The sequence below is a fragment of the Oncorhynchus nerka genome, linkage group LG22 (genome assembly GCF_034236695.1).
Source record: "Oncorhynchus nerka isolate Pitt River linkage group LG22, Oner_Uvic_2.0, whole genome shotgun sequence".
NCBI lineage: Eukaryota > Metazoa > Chordata > Actinopteri > Salmoniformes > Salmonidae > Oncorhynchus > Oncorhynchus nerka.
The window spans coordinates 64,207,567-64,223,485 of NC_088417.1; the positions used below are offsets into that span (position 1 = coordinate 64,207,567).

A 15,919-nucleotide genomic window follows, 5' to 3' on the forward strand; every position below is an offset into this window, starting at 1 on the left:
TTGCACAAATATTGATATAATAACCATCATACCGAAGTAAGCTTGGAGTCACGCGATGACATATTGTGTTGTCTTTCCACTACAACTCATCGGGAAAGCATGCAGTTTAATAATGCAATCATCAGTAGAGTTCAAAATGCGATTGAAACCCTTTTTTTTTTTGGTACATGAGAATTAAACCACAAAATGTATTTTTATGTGCACTACGTCATCACTCGCTACTTATGTAAGAGCAATTTGTCAAGCAAGAATTTTGCTAGGACTGTCGGAGTGGTCTGAGGGGCCTAATTGGACGAGCCTGGTGGGAGGGATATGTAACCTGAAAACTAGGTGTTATTTTGGATCTAGACTTGGTTCTCCGGTACTGCTTGCCGTGTGGAAGCAGAGAGAGCAGTCTATAACTTGGTTGACTAGAGTAAAAAAAAACAATTTAATCCATTTTAGAGTAAGGCAGTAATTTAACAAAATGTGGAAAAAGTCAATGGGTCTGACTACTTTCCGAATGCACTGTATATACAACACAGGAAAATCCATTTTTGACTGCACTGGGCCTTTACATTTATTTTGCATTTGATACAATTTTATTCAGGAAGGTACACAAACATGTCATAGTAGCAAGCACAGTGGCATTTCTGTAAATGTTTTTATTACATATTGCTCCCTTTTGACTAATGGTAATACTCCATGGGGCCAAGGGATTTATGAAACTCTCTAGAGAATCAATTTATTATGGTACAGACATTGGGCCACAGTCTTGATCAAAGGGGATGACTGAGATCTGGGAGGGATGAATAGGATGAGGTTGAATATAACAGTTCCATCCACTGGGGTGTATCATCCTCTTCTTCCTTGTCATGTGTTAGCTCTGAGATTCCATGACATTGACAACTACCACAAGTCGTTATCTCAAGTTCACTGCAAGTCCCCATCCATTCCTACCCGATTCCGACCAGAGTTAAACGCGCGTAAATGGAACGTTACTTCATTTTTATGCACTTTTAGCTCTATGCGTATTCTTACCTTGAAATTAAGCATGATAATAGCATGCTATTCATTCGAGGGGGAGGTCTAAGAAATGGTGTGGCGAGAAAACCATGAATAAGGTTGAGCGATTAGAAATAACTATATTTCCCGAAAGAAATAACAGCATTCTCCATTCACTGTAATGTATAAATTGAAAAGAACTATTGATAAGAGCTAGGTAAATGAGTAATACGTTTGGAGAAGGGGATTGTAAATGCACAGCAACTGTTTTAGATGATTTTTCCTTATGATCCCTGGAGACGAATGTGAAACCAGCCATATGGAAGCAAACTGAAAACCACATCAACATGACATGATTTACGGCCTCTTTTCCACAGTGAAATAGGCTATAAATAGCTGTGCCGTTATTCAACATTTTAATTGTGCCCTCGTAAATTGTATGGATGAAATTTGGAGACCAAAGCTTCTGTAGGGCTGAACCTGCCGAGTTGATGTGTGCGCTTTAGCATGTTGTAATCACAGCTTTTCTCCATTTTCTTTTACAATGTGTATCATGTTAAATATTAACCTCTATCAGGAGCAACTGTCAGTTATACCCAGATACATTTACAAGTGTCACTTTAGTGTTTGTTTTCTTGTAGCTTACATTTGGCATCATTCCATTACCTTACCTTTCTTTAATCTGTCACGTCCGTGTGTTTCCTGAGGGTCGCTAGCATTAGTGGGTCATAATAGGCTAACGTTGTGGAATAATTTGGGGCATGTAGCCATTTGAATCATTATGGAACTCAGACCACACATAGCAGGTTAAACCTGGAGCCTGGCGCACAGTTCACTACGACTGGACTTTTGTTATACAGTTCCATGATTAGTGAGGATTAGGGTAGATTTATAGGACTATTGTTCAACCCCTGTTGTACACTTTTTTTCCACCATCCAATATTTCAGGGACTAAACTTGAATATGACAACTTTCAGGATGAATCAAACCACTATATTGTTTTTATTCATCAATATATTTTGTGCGTAAAGGCTCTCCAAACCTGTTCCACCACCTGCAAAATCCATTTGACAAAACAGATATCTGATCCTGATGCTGTCAGAGTCATAGATGACGTCAAGGTTCCTCAGTAGAGAGAGTACTGGTTCTCTACTGCTCTTGTTCTTTGTGCTCCCTCAGTCTCCTGCTGTTCATCAGCTGAGCCACCAGAGGGCGGTAGAAGATGCTCTATGCTGCCACTGCGGCTCCGTAAGCCACCATCACCCCCATCCTCTAGTCTGGGGAAGGGAGGCAGGATGCGGGGTAGAGCAGGGGAACTAGGGGGAAGAGGAGAGTCCACAGATCCACCAACTGGCTGCAAGACTCCGGGAAAGAATTGTGCCAATTGGTGGAGGCCGTTCCGACAGCCAGGCTCTCTGGTAGGGGTGGACATCCGAGACACACAGAGCTCTGCAAAGAGGAACCCAACGGATACACGAGACATGTTTGAAACACACAGACAAATGCACCATAGATCTAACCTTGTTCGGCAATCCTGATCTTACATTCTGCAAGCTTACATTCTGTTGTGGAACTAAAATAAAACGCAGCGGTCAGGATGGTGGATCAGGCTACCATAGATCGAGCTTGGAACACAGCAGCATCAAGTCAGAAATTGCAATTACAATAATATGATGTTCTATGTTCTATATTCAGGGGGTAATAATACAAAACAACATAAGATAAAAACAAAACAAGAGGACTGGTTTTAGTGATACATAGGGAAGGATTTGTGAAGGAGGATATTTCAAAACAGGAGACCAAATTAATTCAGAAAGGCTGGCCCTAAGAGGGGTTGCCAGTGGTGTAAAGTACTTTAGTACTTTAAAGTATTTTTTACTTAAGTCGTTTTTTGGGGTATCTGTACTTCATTATTTATAGTTTTGACAACTTTTACTTTTACTCCACTACATTACTAAAGAAAATAATGTACTTTTTACTCCATACATTTTCCCTGACACCCAAAAGTACTCGTTGCATTTTGACAGGAAAATGGTCCACTTCACACATTTATCAAGAGAACATCCCTGATCATCCCTACCGCCTCTGATCTGGCGGACTCACTAAACACAAATGCTTCGTTTGTAAATTATGTCTGATTGTCGGAGTGTGCCCCTGGCTATCCGTCAATAAAAAAAGAAAGAAAATTGTGTCGTCTGGTCTTGCTTAATATAAGGAATGGTTTATACTTTTACTTTTGATTCTTATGTCAATTTTAGCATTTACTTTTGATACTTAAGCATATTTAAAACCAAATACTTTTAGACTTTAACTTGATTATGACAATTGAGTACTGGCCACAGTGAGAGGACTGGCCACAGTGAGAGGATTGGCCACAATTGGAGCAGGTGAGGGAAGAGAGAGCAGCACTGAGTAAAGAAGGTAATCCTACAGAGGGAGAGCCAGAGAAAAAGGGATTAGGACAACTAAAAGTGCCCTTTGTCTCTTTCGCCTCTCCCTTCCCTTGTGGTGAATCATCAAAAAGACATCAGCCTGGAAGAGTGATCCTCAATTCCTTATGCTTGCCTAGTCCAGTGGATCTTTCCTAAAAGACTCATTTGTCGGCTTGAAACTACTTTTTCTTTGAAAACCACTGTTCGGCTAGGTAACCCTTTTTGTAGCTTCGATAATGTAAATGCTTGACTGAACACATTTAAGATGAGAGGTTAGATATGGGTCAGGAATCAAGGAATGCAGGGATTGTTTTTGGACATGTTGGACATTATTATAATCATAATAGCCTACATTTGACATATCTCAAACAGTAAGACAGCATTAGCCCGTGTGTTACCTGGGCGGCTGCGCTGTGTCTGGACGTAGCATCGCAGCGTGACATCTGCAGCCCCGCGGGACTCCAACGGAATGGGGTGGCAGTGGAAGTGCTGCAGCATGTCCCCCACGCTCTGGAACCACAGGTGGTGCACATGGCACTGGCCCTGAGAGTCCACAGACAGACGCAGGTGCTGCTCACAGGGAGGTAGAGGCATGCTGTTAGGTATTTCTACCATTGGCTTGCGTTCAACAATGCTAATGCTAAGCTGTAGCTTAGTAAACACACACATCTTGGATCGTTGCTAGACTACTTTCATGTGTCCATAAGATGAGATCAATTTGGGTGAACTAGCAGGGGAATACAAGGGAATCTTTGGGTGAATAATTGTTTTAATGAATCAAGGCCATATGGCCAATACTCAGCAGAGGAAGCATGTGGTTCACATACATTTTGCCCTTGTGATGCAAAGGGGAACCCTGAGTGAATGGGCAGCCGGCCAGATAAAGAGACTAGTTTGGAACCAGGTTGCGTCTGAGTGTACCTTGGCTTTGCCCTGGAAGTTGAAGGTGAGGACGTATTCTCCCGGGCGTGTCTCACTCTGGCGAATCACAAAGAGCCCATGGCTCCGGGCTCCGCCCACCAACACCAGCTGAGCAGCACTCACTCGAGACAGTGTACCGTGGAACCATGGGTAGCAGGTCAGAGAGGTGTCCATCTCAGAGCGGGGTGTTCCTTCACCTACGGGTGAGAAGCATAATATAAGCACATTTTATCACAATATTGTCTTAGCAAAAAGCAGCCTTTCCACAGAGAGAGCTGGCCATTACCTGCTCCAGGCCTGTTGGACTCCAGTGACTGGAGGAAGCGTTCTAGGGGGACATGGGTGGGGTGCAATGGGGAGGCCAACAGGGTCCGAAAGCGGGGCCCTGAGGGGCCACAAGGACCAGCACGGTGCTGAGGGGTCTTGGGTATGTCTGGGTGGACATAGAGAGAGCATGGAGTTACCCTATACAGTCAGATGCTGAGTTATCATTACCAATTAAAGTGAATAAATACTCACTAGCCGTGAGCTCACAGTTACAGGTGGACACCGAGGGGAACTGGCCATGAGGACAAGACGTCAGCTCAATGTCATCTCCACTGTCCCTGCACACAGAAGACAAACAGGGGATGAGAAGGAACGGGTTTGATGGTTACTGCATAAAATCATCTATACAAGGTACAATAGTCTTCTGTCAATCTGAAAAGACAAGGTCGATGAAAGCAATATCGTGGTTGCCCACTGGGATTTTGCTTTCACATCAGCGCAGGAACAGAGAGAAGGGAAGGAATCTACTTGCACTTGTAGACTTCATTAAGATTCACCCCTAGATCACAGAGAAGCGAGTGTAATGGTATTTCTCTTTACCCCGGGTCTATGCAGTCCTGAATGTCAGCCACCCAGGAGTGTTTCTGCAGGGAGTCTAATGTCTCCAGGATGTATTCTCCTCCATTCTCCACCTGCAACACAAGCATTGGATTAGGCACAAGATTAGCACATTCCAAATTGAATAGACACTTGTGTAGATATGAGAGTATTAGATAGGTGTATAAAGAAACCAAATGATACAGATGGTTAAGTTCTATTATACAAGCACATATTTATCTATCAAACGTAGTTCTTACAGGGCTGAAGGTCACTGACGAATATAAGATCATTTCAATATATACTATATATAGGCCAACCTATAATTGAGTGAATGTAGCAGAACATATCTTGATGGTACCATATTAGAAGCCTGTTTTAGCCTACTGACAAGAGCTTAGCTGAACAATATGGTCCGTGGTTTACCTCAGCCGACTATTTGTCTCTCTGTCAACTGCATCTCTGTATATTTATCACTCACTGTGCAAAAAGCATTGACATTGATTACTACAAAAGACGTGTTTGACAAGTGTATACAGAGTGATGGACTCAATTATCTACATAGACACTGTACTCAGACAGTCTTTCACTGTTTGGTTCATTACGCCAATCTGCATCATACAGAGCATTTGGTAACCCTGACTGTTATGTCATAACGCCTACGTACAGTTGAAGTCGGAAGTTTAGATACACCTTAGCCAAATACATTTAAACTCAGTTTTTCCCAATTCCTGACATTTAATCCCAGTAAAAATTCCCTGTTTTAGGTCAGTTAAGATCAACACTTTATTTTAAGAATGTGAAATGAGAAAGATTTATTTCAGCTTTTATTTCTTTCATCACATTCCCAGTGGGTCAGAAGTGTACATACACTCAATTAGTATTTGGTAGCATTGCCTTTAAATTGTTTAACTTGGGTCAAACGTTTCGGGTAGCCTTCCACAAGCTTCCCACAATAGGTTGGGTGAACTTTGGCCCATTCCTCCTGACAGAGCTGGTGTAACTGAGTCAGGTTTGTAGGCCTCTTTGCTCGCACACACTTTTTCAGTTCTGCCAACAAATTTTCTATAGGATTGAGGTCAGGGCTTTGTGATGGCCACTCCAATACCTGGACTTTGTTGTCCTTAAGCCATTTTGCCACAACTTTATGCTTGGGGTCATTGTCCATTTGGAAGACCCATTTGCGACCAAGCTTTAACTTCCTGACTGATGTCTTGAGATGTTGCTTGAATATCCACATCATTTTCCTCCCTCATGATGCCATCTATTTTGTGAAGTGCACCAGTCCCTCCTGCAGCAAAGCACCCCCACAACATGATGCCTCCAACCCGTGCTTCACGGTTGGGATGGTGTTGTTCGGCTTGCAAGCCTCCCCCTTTTTCCTCCAAACATAACGATGGTCATTATGGCCAAACAGTTCTACTTTTGTTTCATCAGACCAGAGGACATTTCTCCAAAAAGTACAATCTTTGTCCCCATGTGCAGTTACAAACCGTGCTTTGGCTTTTTTTATGGCGGTTTTGGAGCAGTGGCTTCTTCCTTGCTGAGCGGCCTTTCAGGTTATGTCGAGATAGGACTCGTTTTACTGTGGATATAGATACTTTTGTACCCGTTTCCTCCAGTATCTTCACAAAGTCCTTTGCTGCTGTTCTGGGATTGTTTTGCACGTTTCGCATCAAAGTACGTTCATTTCTAAGAGACAGAACGAGTCTCCTTCCTGAGCTATATGAAGGCTGCGTGGTCCCATGGTGTTTATACTTGCATACTATTGTTTGTACAGATGAACATGGTACCTTCAGGCGTTTGGAAATTGCTCCCAAGGATGAACCAGACTTGTGAAGGTCTACACATTTTTTTTTCTGAGGTCTTGGCTGATTTCTTTTGATTTTCCCATGATGTCAAGCAAAGAGGCACTGAGTTTGAAGGTAGGCCTTGAAATACATCCACACGTACACCTCCAATTGACTCAAATTATGTCAATTAGGCTCTCAGAAGCTTCTATAAAGCCATGACATAATTTTCAGGAATTTTCCAAGCTGTTTAAAGGCACAGTCAACTTAGTGTATGTAAACTTCTGACCCACTGGAATTGTGATACAGTGAATTATAAGTGAAATAATCTGTCTGTAAACAATTGTTGTTATGCACAAAGCAGATGTCCTAACCGACTTGCCAAAACTATAGTTTGTTAACAAGAAATTTGTGGAGTGGTTGAAAAACAAGTTAATGACTCCAACCTAAGTGTATGTAAACTTCTGACTTCAACTGTACACTTGTGATAAAAATGTACTGACATTACAAGTAAAGCTGACCTTGAGGACAAAGGTGTTGTCCCTGTCTGGCATCTCCAGTGGCATGGTGGTCCGCACCTCCATGACGGCTGTCAGAGGAACACTCAATTTGGGCTTGGACGACTGGGTCAGAGAAAAAAGACAAGTTCAATTTAGCACTGCATCACTGTTAGAAATCTATTTTTCACTGGTAGTTTGACCATAATTCATATAGTTCACTAGTGGCTGACAACTAACTCGAAGTCCTCCTGACTTCAGTGTCTGGAAAGGCTATGTTGATGTTGTTGGAACGATGCGTTGATAATGAAGAGGATGTGCTTTTTTACTGATTGGTTCTGCTTTGTGCCTTTCTCACAGTTTGAGATAACCAATCAAAGCTCAAGCCAACTTCTGCGCGGACCAGGGAACCTACCTTGGGGGGCACATAGAACTCCAGCAGGAATCCCCCCTCCCCTTCAGTGACTCCTCCTTCTCCTCCTGCTCTCATCCTCCTCAGCAGCAGACGACACTTCTGCCACTGAGCATTGCTGCCCATGCTGTGCGAGTCGTCTGCCACCATGTAACGCAGGGCTCCTTCCCTCTGCACCTCAGCTGGCAGGGGCCTCAGGGCAGCACAGCGGGATCCCCGGGGCATACGCAGCAGGCGGGGACTCCAACACCCTCCCGTATCCCCGTTGAGCCTGCAGCGGGGTTCTGGAGAGGCTCCTCGGCTCCTCTGGAGCATGTCCCGGACCCCGTCCACCACACACAGGCTGACGTTACGTAGGGAGAAGCCCTTCCTAAAGTTGGCCCTGGGGAGGCCCTCAGATAGGTCCTCTGTGCTGCGGGACTGGCCCAGAGTCAGTGTGGAGGGGCCCCTGGGTTTGGGCCGGTGTCGTGGGCTGGGCTTCTGCTTCTCTGGGCTGCCCTCCATCAGAGACCAGGGAGCGGCTGGAGGGCCCAGTGGAATACTATAGGTGCAAGCAGAACTAACAGTCACCCCCTTAGGACAGCAGGCTGTCAGGGGAACTTCCTCAGGTTTGATTGGCTAAGTCAGCTCTGCCCTAAGCCACACCCAATAATTCTGAGTACAGAACTGAGAGAGTTCCTCCTCACTCAATCCTGCTCTAAGTCCTCCTCAGTGCATTCGGCTGGTGAGATCTGTGGATAGAGAAGGTCAGAAGAGATGAGGGAGCTGAATTCTATTGTAGGATACCCTCATTATTTCATAGTGGATACTCTGGTGTGCTGTTATAGAGACACCTCCATTTTACATCCCCTCCTACCTGATATGACGGCCTATCCTAAAATCCTAATCTCAAACAAAAACATGTGACACTCCCTGTCACATGTGGGAGACTGTAACATGATACTCATCCATACGCTAACATCGACAGACTACAATCAATACAAGACTGTGTACCGGTCCAATACAAGCCCTGGTTTGAATATCACTTTCAACTGATAGGTTTTTGTTAAATATAAAATTGTTTTTTTGGGAGAAGCAAACTGCAAGTACACCTTATCTGGTTCCTCCCTGACCATTTAGACACATGCATCACTGCCCTTTGGCAGTGGGGGCCGGGAAGGGAAATATGCAGCTTCAAAGTTTAATGAAGCTTTGAACAGAGAGAAAAAAGATTGGGAAAAAGGATAGGAGGCCCAAGTAGGAGGAAGGCCAGACTAAGACTACTCCTTAACACTGACGTTATACTAACATTTGCTGACTTTCTCGAGAAAGAAAATTACCTATTTGCTATTTCACATTGTCTTCAATGAAGGAGGTCCTAGTCTGTAATTGTACACATGCTGTGCTCTCGTCTGCAGCCTAGCAGATAAGCTGCCAAAATGTGACAAGATTTCTCTCCGGCACAATGGCAGGGGGTTATCACCTAGCACTGAACAGCCACCCTTTGAAATAAGGGCTCAGCAGGAGAGAAATACATAACTCCTTATCTTAAAGATGATCCATAAATATTAAAGAGGTCCAATTAATGGTATCAGGGCCGGGGCTAGATGGGCTAGACGATCAGGCCTGGGCAGCTGGCCGCCTCACATTGAATCAACGTCTCTACTGATTGGACTTTTATGACGAGCGAAGGGAGATTTCAGCCTAATTATCTTCTAATGGCTGTGCCTGTCACAACGAGATGGTCTTTAAAAAAATAGGTGGCAAACGCTAGTGAGGGGCCCTGTCACCATGGGCAGAAGGAAAATACAACCCCCCCACTGTCATTGCCAACCTTGCACAAAACGACAGTTATCACAGAATTCGTCTGTGTTAGCACTTTTATTGTCATTCTGGCAGAGATACAGTTATTCACTGGATATGTGTGGTCGCAAACTCAGTACATTATGATGAGTCTGGAGATTCTCCTGTTATTCGAGGATAAGGGATGCTTTTCAATAGTAGATAGAGTCGCAGTCAAACATATTTTATGTAATTATTATGGATGAATAAATAGACAACCCTCCATATCATCCATGTTGATGTTCTTACATTTCGTACAGTTTTTGTTTGGGTTCATTCCCCCAACTCTCTCTCTGTGTGTGTATGTGTGTGTGTGTGTGTGTGTGTGATATTGTCACAGTGAACATCCGTCATTATGAGACTGAGGTATGAGTTAGGTTTGATCACTACTTCTATGCTGGTTCCTATGTCTGAATAATGTATGAATACAGTGTCGCCTTCCAGGAAATGTAAATTGTCTGGGAGGAAAAAAACATTATATAGTCACCTGATCAAAGATCCATCATTGGAAGATAACACAGTGAAGTGGAATATTATCATATTGCAAAATGTTACAACAAAATGCATCGTCTCATTGCTTGAGATGCTCATCAAATATGTCCTCATTCACTCAAGGCCCTGTTCGCGTACCAGTATCCCACTGGGCACAAACTGGTTGAATCAACGTTGTTTCAACGTAATTTGTCAATGTATTGTGGCGTGGAATCTACATGGAAAATACATTGGATTCGAAAAAAAGTCATCAACGTAAACTGTTCATTTTGAGGGTGACATTTCTACCACATGATGATCGTCATGGTAACCAAATGTCAATTTCAAAAACAACGTCAGATCTTCAATGTTATATCCACTATCTGAAAAAAAATCAATAGGCTGGGCAGCACCTCCTATTGGAGAATTGATCTACCTACAACTACTCTTTGATCTCCCATTCAGAGTTTTAAGCAAGCCCTTCTTAGCTATGATAGCGGTCACAGACTGTTCCCAATGTGCTATCGTGAGAATGATTGTTGAGACAAAGATCTCCACTTAAAAAATGAAATAGATTCACTGTTGCTATCAAAGTCATTCCAAAAGGGTAGGCTTAATAGAGCAAATTAAACGTGACCATACTTTATCACTCATATATCATCAATGATGCTATTTAGGCCTATATACAATTTGGAAAGTCATCATCATCTATTGTTCAAATTCAACCAAGAATTAAACTAAAAATAGACAATACAATACACTTAGGGTTTCAAGCTCTGGTTGATTCAAAATGTAATGATATTTATTGACTTAATGGCTTAGTTCCATTCTTTAACTTTTATTTTTGGTTGAGATGGAGACGTGAATCCAACATATAATTTGTTAACAAGTTAATAGGCTATTTATCAAATCAAATCTTATTGGTCACATAAATATATTTAGCAGATGTTATTGTGGGTGTAGCGAAATGCTAGTGTTCCTAGCTCCAAAAAGTACAGTAGTACCTAACAATTCAAATTGTATTTTTGTATTTCAAAAGTGATATTGAATTGTGTTTGGTTGTCAATGCAACCAAATATCAACATTTGAAGGAGATGTATCTTGTGCTTAGATAGTTGGAAATTCAACTAACTTTTTGAGTAGGTGAATGAATATAGGTTGTAAATCTCATTGATCAATGTCTAAACTTAATATTACCCAATTATCCACGTTGAAATAAGGTGATGTGCCCAGTGAGATGTGATTGAATAAGTGAAAGCAAGGACCACCCAATGCTTTCATCTATCTGTGATCCCTTAAAGCTACAATCAGGAGTCTGTGTTTCAGTCCAACTGCAGCCTCGCCACTTGGTTTGGAACAGAACAAGCTACATCGTCAGGGAAGGATTTAGGAGGGATGCATTTTTAAGTCAATTTATACAGTGCCAATGGGGGTCATTTTATTTTTTGTCCTTTTGCATTGTTTGTTACATTATTGTGTAACTTCTTTACTTTAGTTTATTTGTTAAATATTTTCTTAACTCTTCTTGAACAGCACTGTTGGTTAAGGGCTTGTAAGTAAGCATTTCACGGTAAGGTCTACACTTGTATTCAACGCATGTGACAAATAAAGTTTGATTTGATTTGATGAGTGAGGGTGAGTGAGTGAGTGACTAGCCAGATATGGCATTTAAAGCCATTACTAACAGAAGGATAGTGTGAGAAGCTTAACGTGAGAAGGTTAACTGCCAGGTCCTCACTATATGAGCGACAATCTTTGGATTTATGGCTGGTTAATTGGAATTGGGACCAAGGAAAGCATAGGACCTACATGCGTAGGTCAAAATGTAAATTGGTGTGAATCCCAACCACATTAGTCTCTGGTATGGTTTGATTACTTTCTGTGGATTTTAAAACTCAATGCGCAACAGATTAAATTGGAATGTAACTAGGCTTCTAGAATTTTAAAAAGTACAAACTTTCTATCACTCTGATTCCCGCTCTGCTTCCAGTGATACAGTCCAATGCAGATTCTCTTACCAGGTGGTGTTATTTCCGCTTCATAAGACAAATTTAAAGAATCCCATCAACCATTGGCAACGATGCCAATGAGTCCCTAGATACCATTATGAACATTCCATACACTCTCTCTCTGACCTGAGTTAAGATGGCAGATACCCACACAACTTACTGAATCTGTACTCATAGGACCTCAGGACAAAAATATAATTGTTATTCAAACTAACATTTTCACTTCACAGCAGGGGTCTTTAGAGTCTAAAATAAATATTCTAATATCTTTTAGATTTTAAACTAGGTGTTTAATATCCACCCAGATCTGAAATGCTCAGCTAATACAACTTCCCCTTCCTCTGTTTTCGAGGAACTTGAGAAGGAATATTGAGTCCTTTTCTCCCCCAAAAAAATCAGCAGAGCACATCCGACATCTCAACATTTAATGAACGGTGTGCCAAACCTGAGACAGTATAAGGGCACTGAGGGACATTGAGCACATTCCTCTCTAACTTCACTAGTTAGTGTGGAGAAATCCAAAGGGCCCCTCAGCTTTACAAACCATGGACATTCTCTATGCGGCGAGTCCAATTTGGCATCAGTTACTTCTGCCCCTAAATTTCCTGCACATTTCTAGTGCTGTTTCTGTAATATTTTCAGTGACATTTCTGCTAATGACAGAAGGTTCTTTCATGGCAATTCCTATGGCAGTCCATTACCTATACAGTTCTGGTTGGGGAAAAGATAATTAATTTATGTTATTGAGCAGATGATTTTCATGCCGGCAGCACAGTTTGTGTGTGTTGTGTGTGTGTGTATTGAGAGGAGAAACATGATCACTCCTGACCAGCGCCCCCTCTCTTATACAACGTTATGCAGAGACAGGAAGTAACTGTAAGTGGCTCAGACCTCTGACACCACTCCACCCACACACAGAAAAGCAGCTGGCCAAACACACACACACACACACACACACACACACACAATAAATGCCCATACAAATAAGTGAGCATAACCAAACACGCACGCATGCAATTTCACTAAGCAAACTAAAACTCCCTCACACACACAACATGTTTTGCACAGAGGGCAGAATTAAACAATCATAAACATAATGTAACTGCATCACCAAAACACACACAGAGAAATATAATTTTCAACAGCATCCAATTAGATACATGGCCAATGTGGCTTTGAGGCAGATCCAAAATCCAATTCATGAATGTAACTTAGGCAAACACTGGCCTGAATGAAACAAAAACATTCCACTCAGATCAAGACGACAAGGCTTTGACCAACATCAATGGCAAAGCATACCAAACATGTATTGACTGGTAGATGAAGTTCTCATGCATAATATAACAGTAGAGATATGGAATGTTATGGCTTAACTGTCTCTCATATCATATCATCATGACTCTGACATTTTTGTGTCCCAAAGATAAGAATTATGAAAAACAAAGAGAAGGAGGGGAATTTTGCACATTCATAGAATTGAAGTGAGTCAATCAGAATGTAGCAACTGGAGTGGAATATCTGGAGTGGGGGTTGAACCAGTGACTCTTTGTCAAAACACAACCACACTACCTCCTGTGCCATAAAGACCCAGACCTCTTGGATATCTATGGAATAGGTTGTCTGTTCACACATTTTAGGTGGTGTTATTTATATGCCAAGAAAACAGAATGGATCATGTTCTGCATAAATTCTGTTTTGAATCCGGCCAGAACTTTAAAACATCAGTCCAAAATGAACCATGTTTTAAGGCATAATGAAGCCTTCACAAACACTTAAGAAATCCTATATGCTTCAGAAAACATTATTAAGGGAAAATGGTTATGCCAAATGTTCACACTTTATTTTAGTTTTCTGTTTCTAAATGATACAGGAAGCATTTAGACCATGTAGTGCTTATGAAGACTTTATAAATCGGCCTATAGCCTTTATAAGTAGTGTGACACCGACTGATGGTGGCTATGTAGTGTCATGGATGGATGATGCATAGACCAACACCGATGAGTTCATAGTAAATTCACCGTTTCACACTCAGTTTACTTTCATATATAATTTTTTAAAACCTAGTCGATATGATTTTCTCTGTTACATGTCCCACAGTTGAACCCTTGAGGGATTCATAATGCGGTTATAGACGCTTCTGAGCGAGTTAATTTGGTGGAGACACTCGCAATATGGAGCGGCACTTCAAAAGCCATACATAAATCAATTGCATTTCCATCGCGAGCTCGAGGACAAAACAGTCGCATATTTAATCAAAATTAAATCAGTCACGTTCTAATCGGTAAAGTAATTACTACCTACAGTATAGGTTATACCGCTAATTGACTCAGATGGGTAATTATAATTAAGTCTATCAACGAACGCTTACCTTATCATCGGCAGTATACTCGCAGCATTGTCTGTCTTTGTCCTCTTATTTAACGAATTACGACAGGTTAGGAAATGGATTATCAGTCACAAAAATATCATTTCTATGGAAGCCTATAGCTACTTCAACGTGTCCCCCTTCATCAAAAGTGAACAGACACTAGCGCGCGCCGCACAGCGTGGGTAGTCTGATCAATGCCGCCTTGTTTAAAGGTCCAATGCAGTCATTTTTTAAAAATATCAATATCAAATCATTTCTGGGTATCAATTAAGTACCCTACTGTGATTGTTTGAAAATAAAATGGTCAAAAAGAAACAGAAATATCTTCATAGCATGAGCAATTTCTCAAACAAGAATTTTGCTAGGACTGTCTGGGAGTGGTCTGAGTGGGGAGGGGAAAACTGAAAACTAGCTGTTATTGGCAGAGAGTTTAGGAACTCTATTTCCTATTGGTCTATTGACCAATTTACCACCTAGTGATGTCACCAGGCAGGCCAAAACTCAGGTCTTTTCAAACAACTCGCATACTAAAAGGGCATTATCATAATTTTCACAATTTCACAATATTATTCCATCCTCATAGTGTGGAAATATTTATAAAACATAGGAAATCACGTTTTTTGACTGCACTGGGCCATTAAAGGAAACAAGATGGAGTTTTGGCTCTAGTCTACATAGCTCAACAAAACCAGAGTTTTAGCCCACTTCCTACTTTCACACAAAAATATACACAAAAATGATTACAGATTGTATGTAAGTATTTGAAACCCCTTACATTCCGAGAAAATTAGTCTACATGTAGCCTCTATTAGACAGAGCCTACTTACATGTTTTGGTAAACACAAAGGAAGACCACTTACAATAGTCTTACATTAGTCACTGTTTCAACTCATAACTCTATTATATTGTCGATAGGCCTTTTCACGCTGCTCAATAGATGTAGGATAAAACAGAGTATTGGCATGACAAAGGAATGTCATGTGAAAGAATGCCACAAGTCATTAGGCTATTAGCTCTCTAAAATGGCCTCAGAGACTTTGGGAAAAAAGTATTATCACACACACACACACACACACACACACACACAGTGGCTAGGGAAGCAAGCCTTCTTACCGTTGGATAAACAGCATCCCATCCCATGAGTAGTATGTAGGGGGGAGGGGTGTAGAGGGCAGAGGAGAGGAGCGGGTAATTTAGCCTCTCAGAGAAGGATGCTCCTCTGTCTCACTGGGTCAGCACCGCTTCCTGTTTTAATGTCACAGTGACTTCTGTGAGCTTTGGGCTCTTCAACACAGTTGAGCACAGCCTCATACACTGTGCTCTCCACAGAGCAATAGATTGTGCTAATGA

At 41.7% G+C, this 15,919-nt stretch overlaps 1 protein-coding gene across 1 annotated transcript; it reads right to left on the reverse strand.

The window, feature by feature from the left end:
* Positions 1–533: 533 nt before the first annotated feature.
* Positions 534–14,939, reverse strand: LOC115105487 (SH2B adapter protein 2). Its single transcript, XM_029627591.2, has 9 exons — positions 14,570–14,939; positions 7,904–8,631; positions 7,513–7,614; positions 5,205–5,296; positions 4,857–4,942; positions 4,624–4,770; positions 4,338–4,534; positions 3,815–3,986; positions 534–2,433 (listed from the first exon to the last, which is right to left on the reverse strand). The coding sequence occupies exons 2-9, from the start codon at positions 8,402–8,404 to the stop codon at positions 2,111–2,113; spliced, it is 1,620 nt and encodes a 539-aa protein (XP_029483451.2). The 5' UTR covers positions 8,405–8,631; positions 14,570–14,939; the 3' UTR covers positions 534–2,110.
* Between the last annotated feature and the right edge of the window lie 980 nt (positions 14,940–15,919).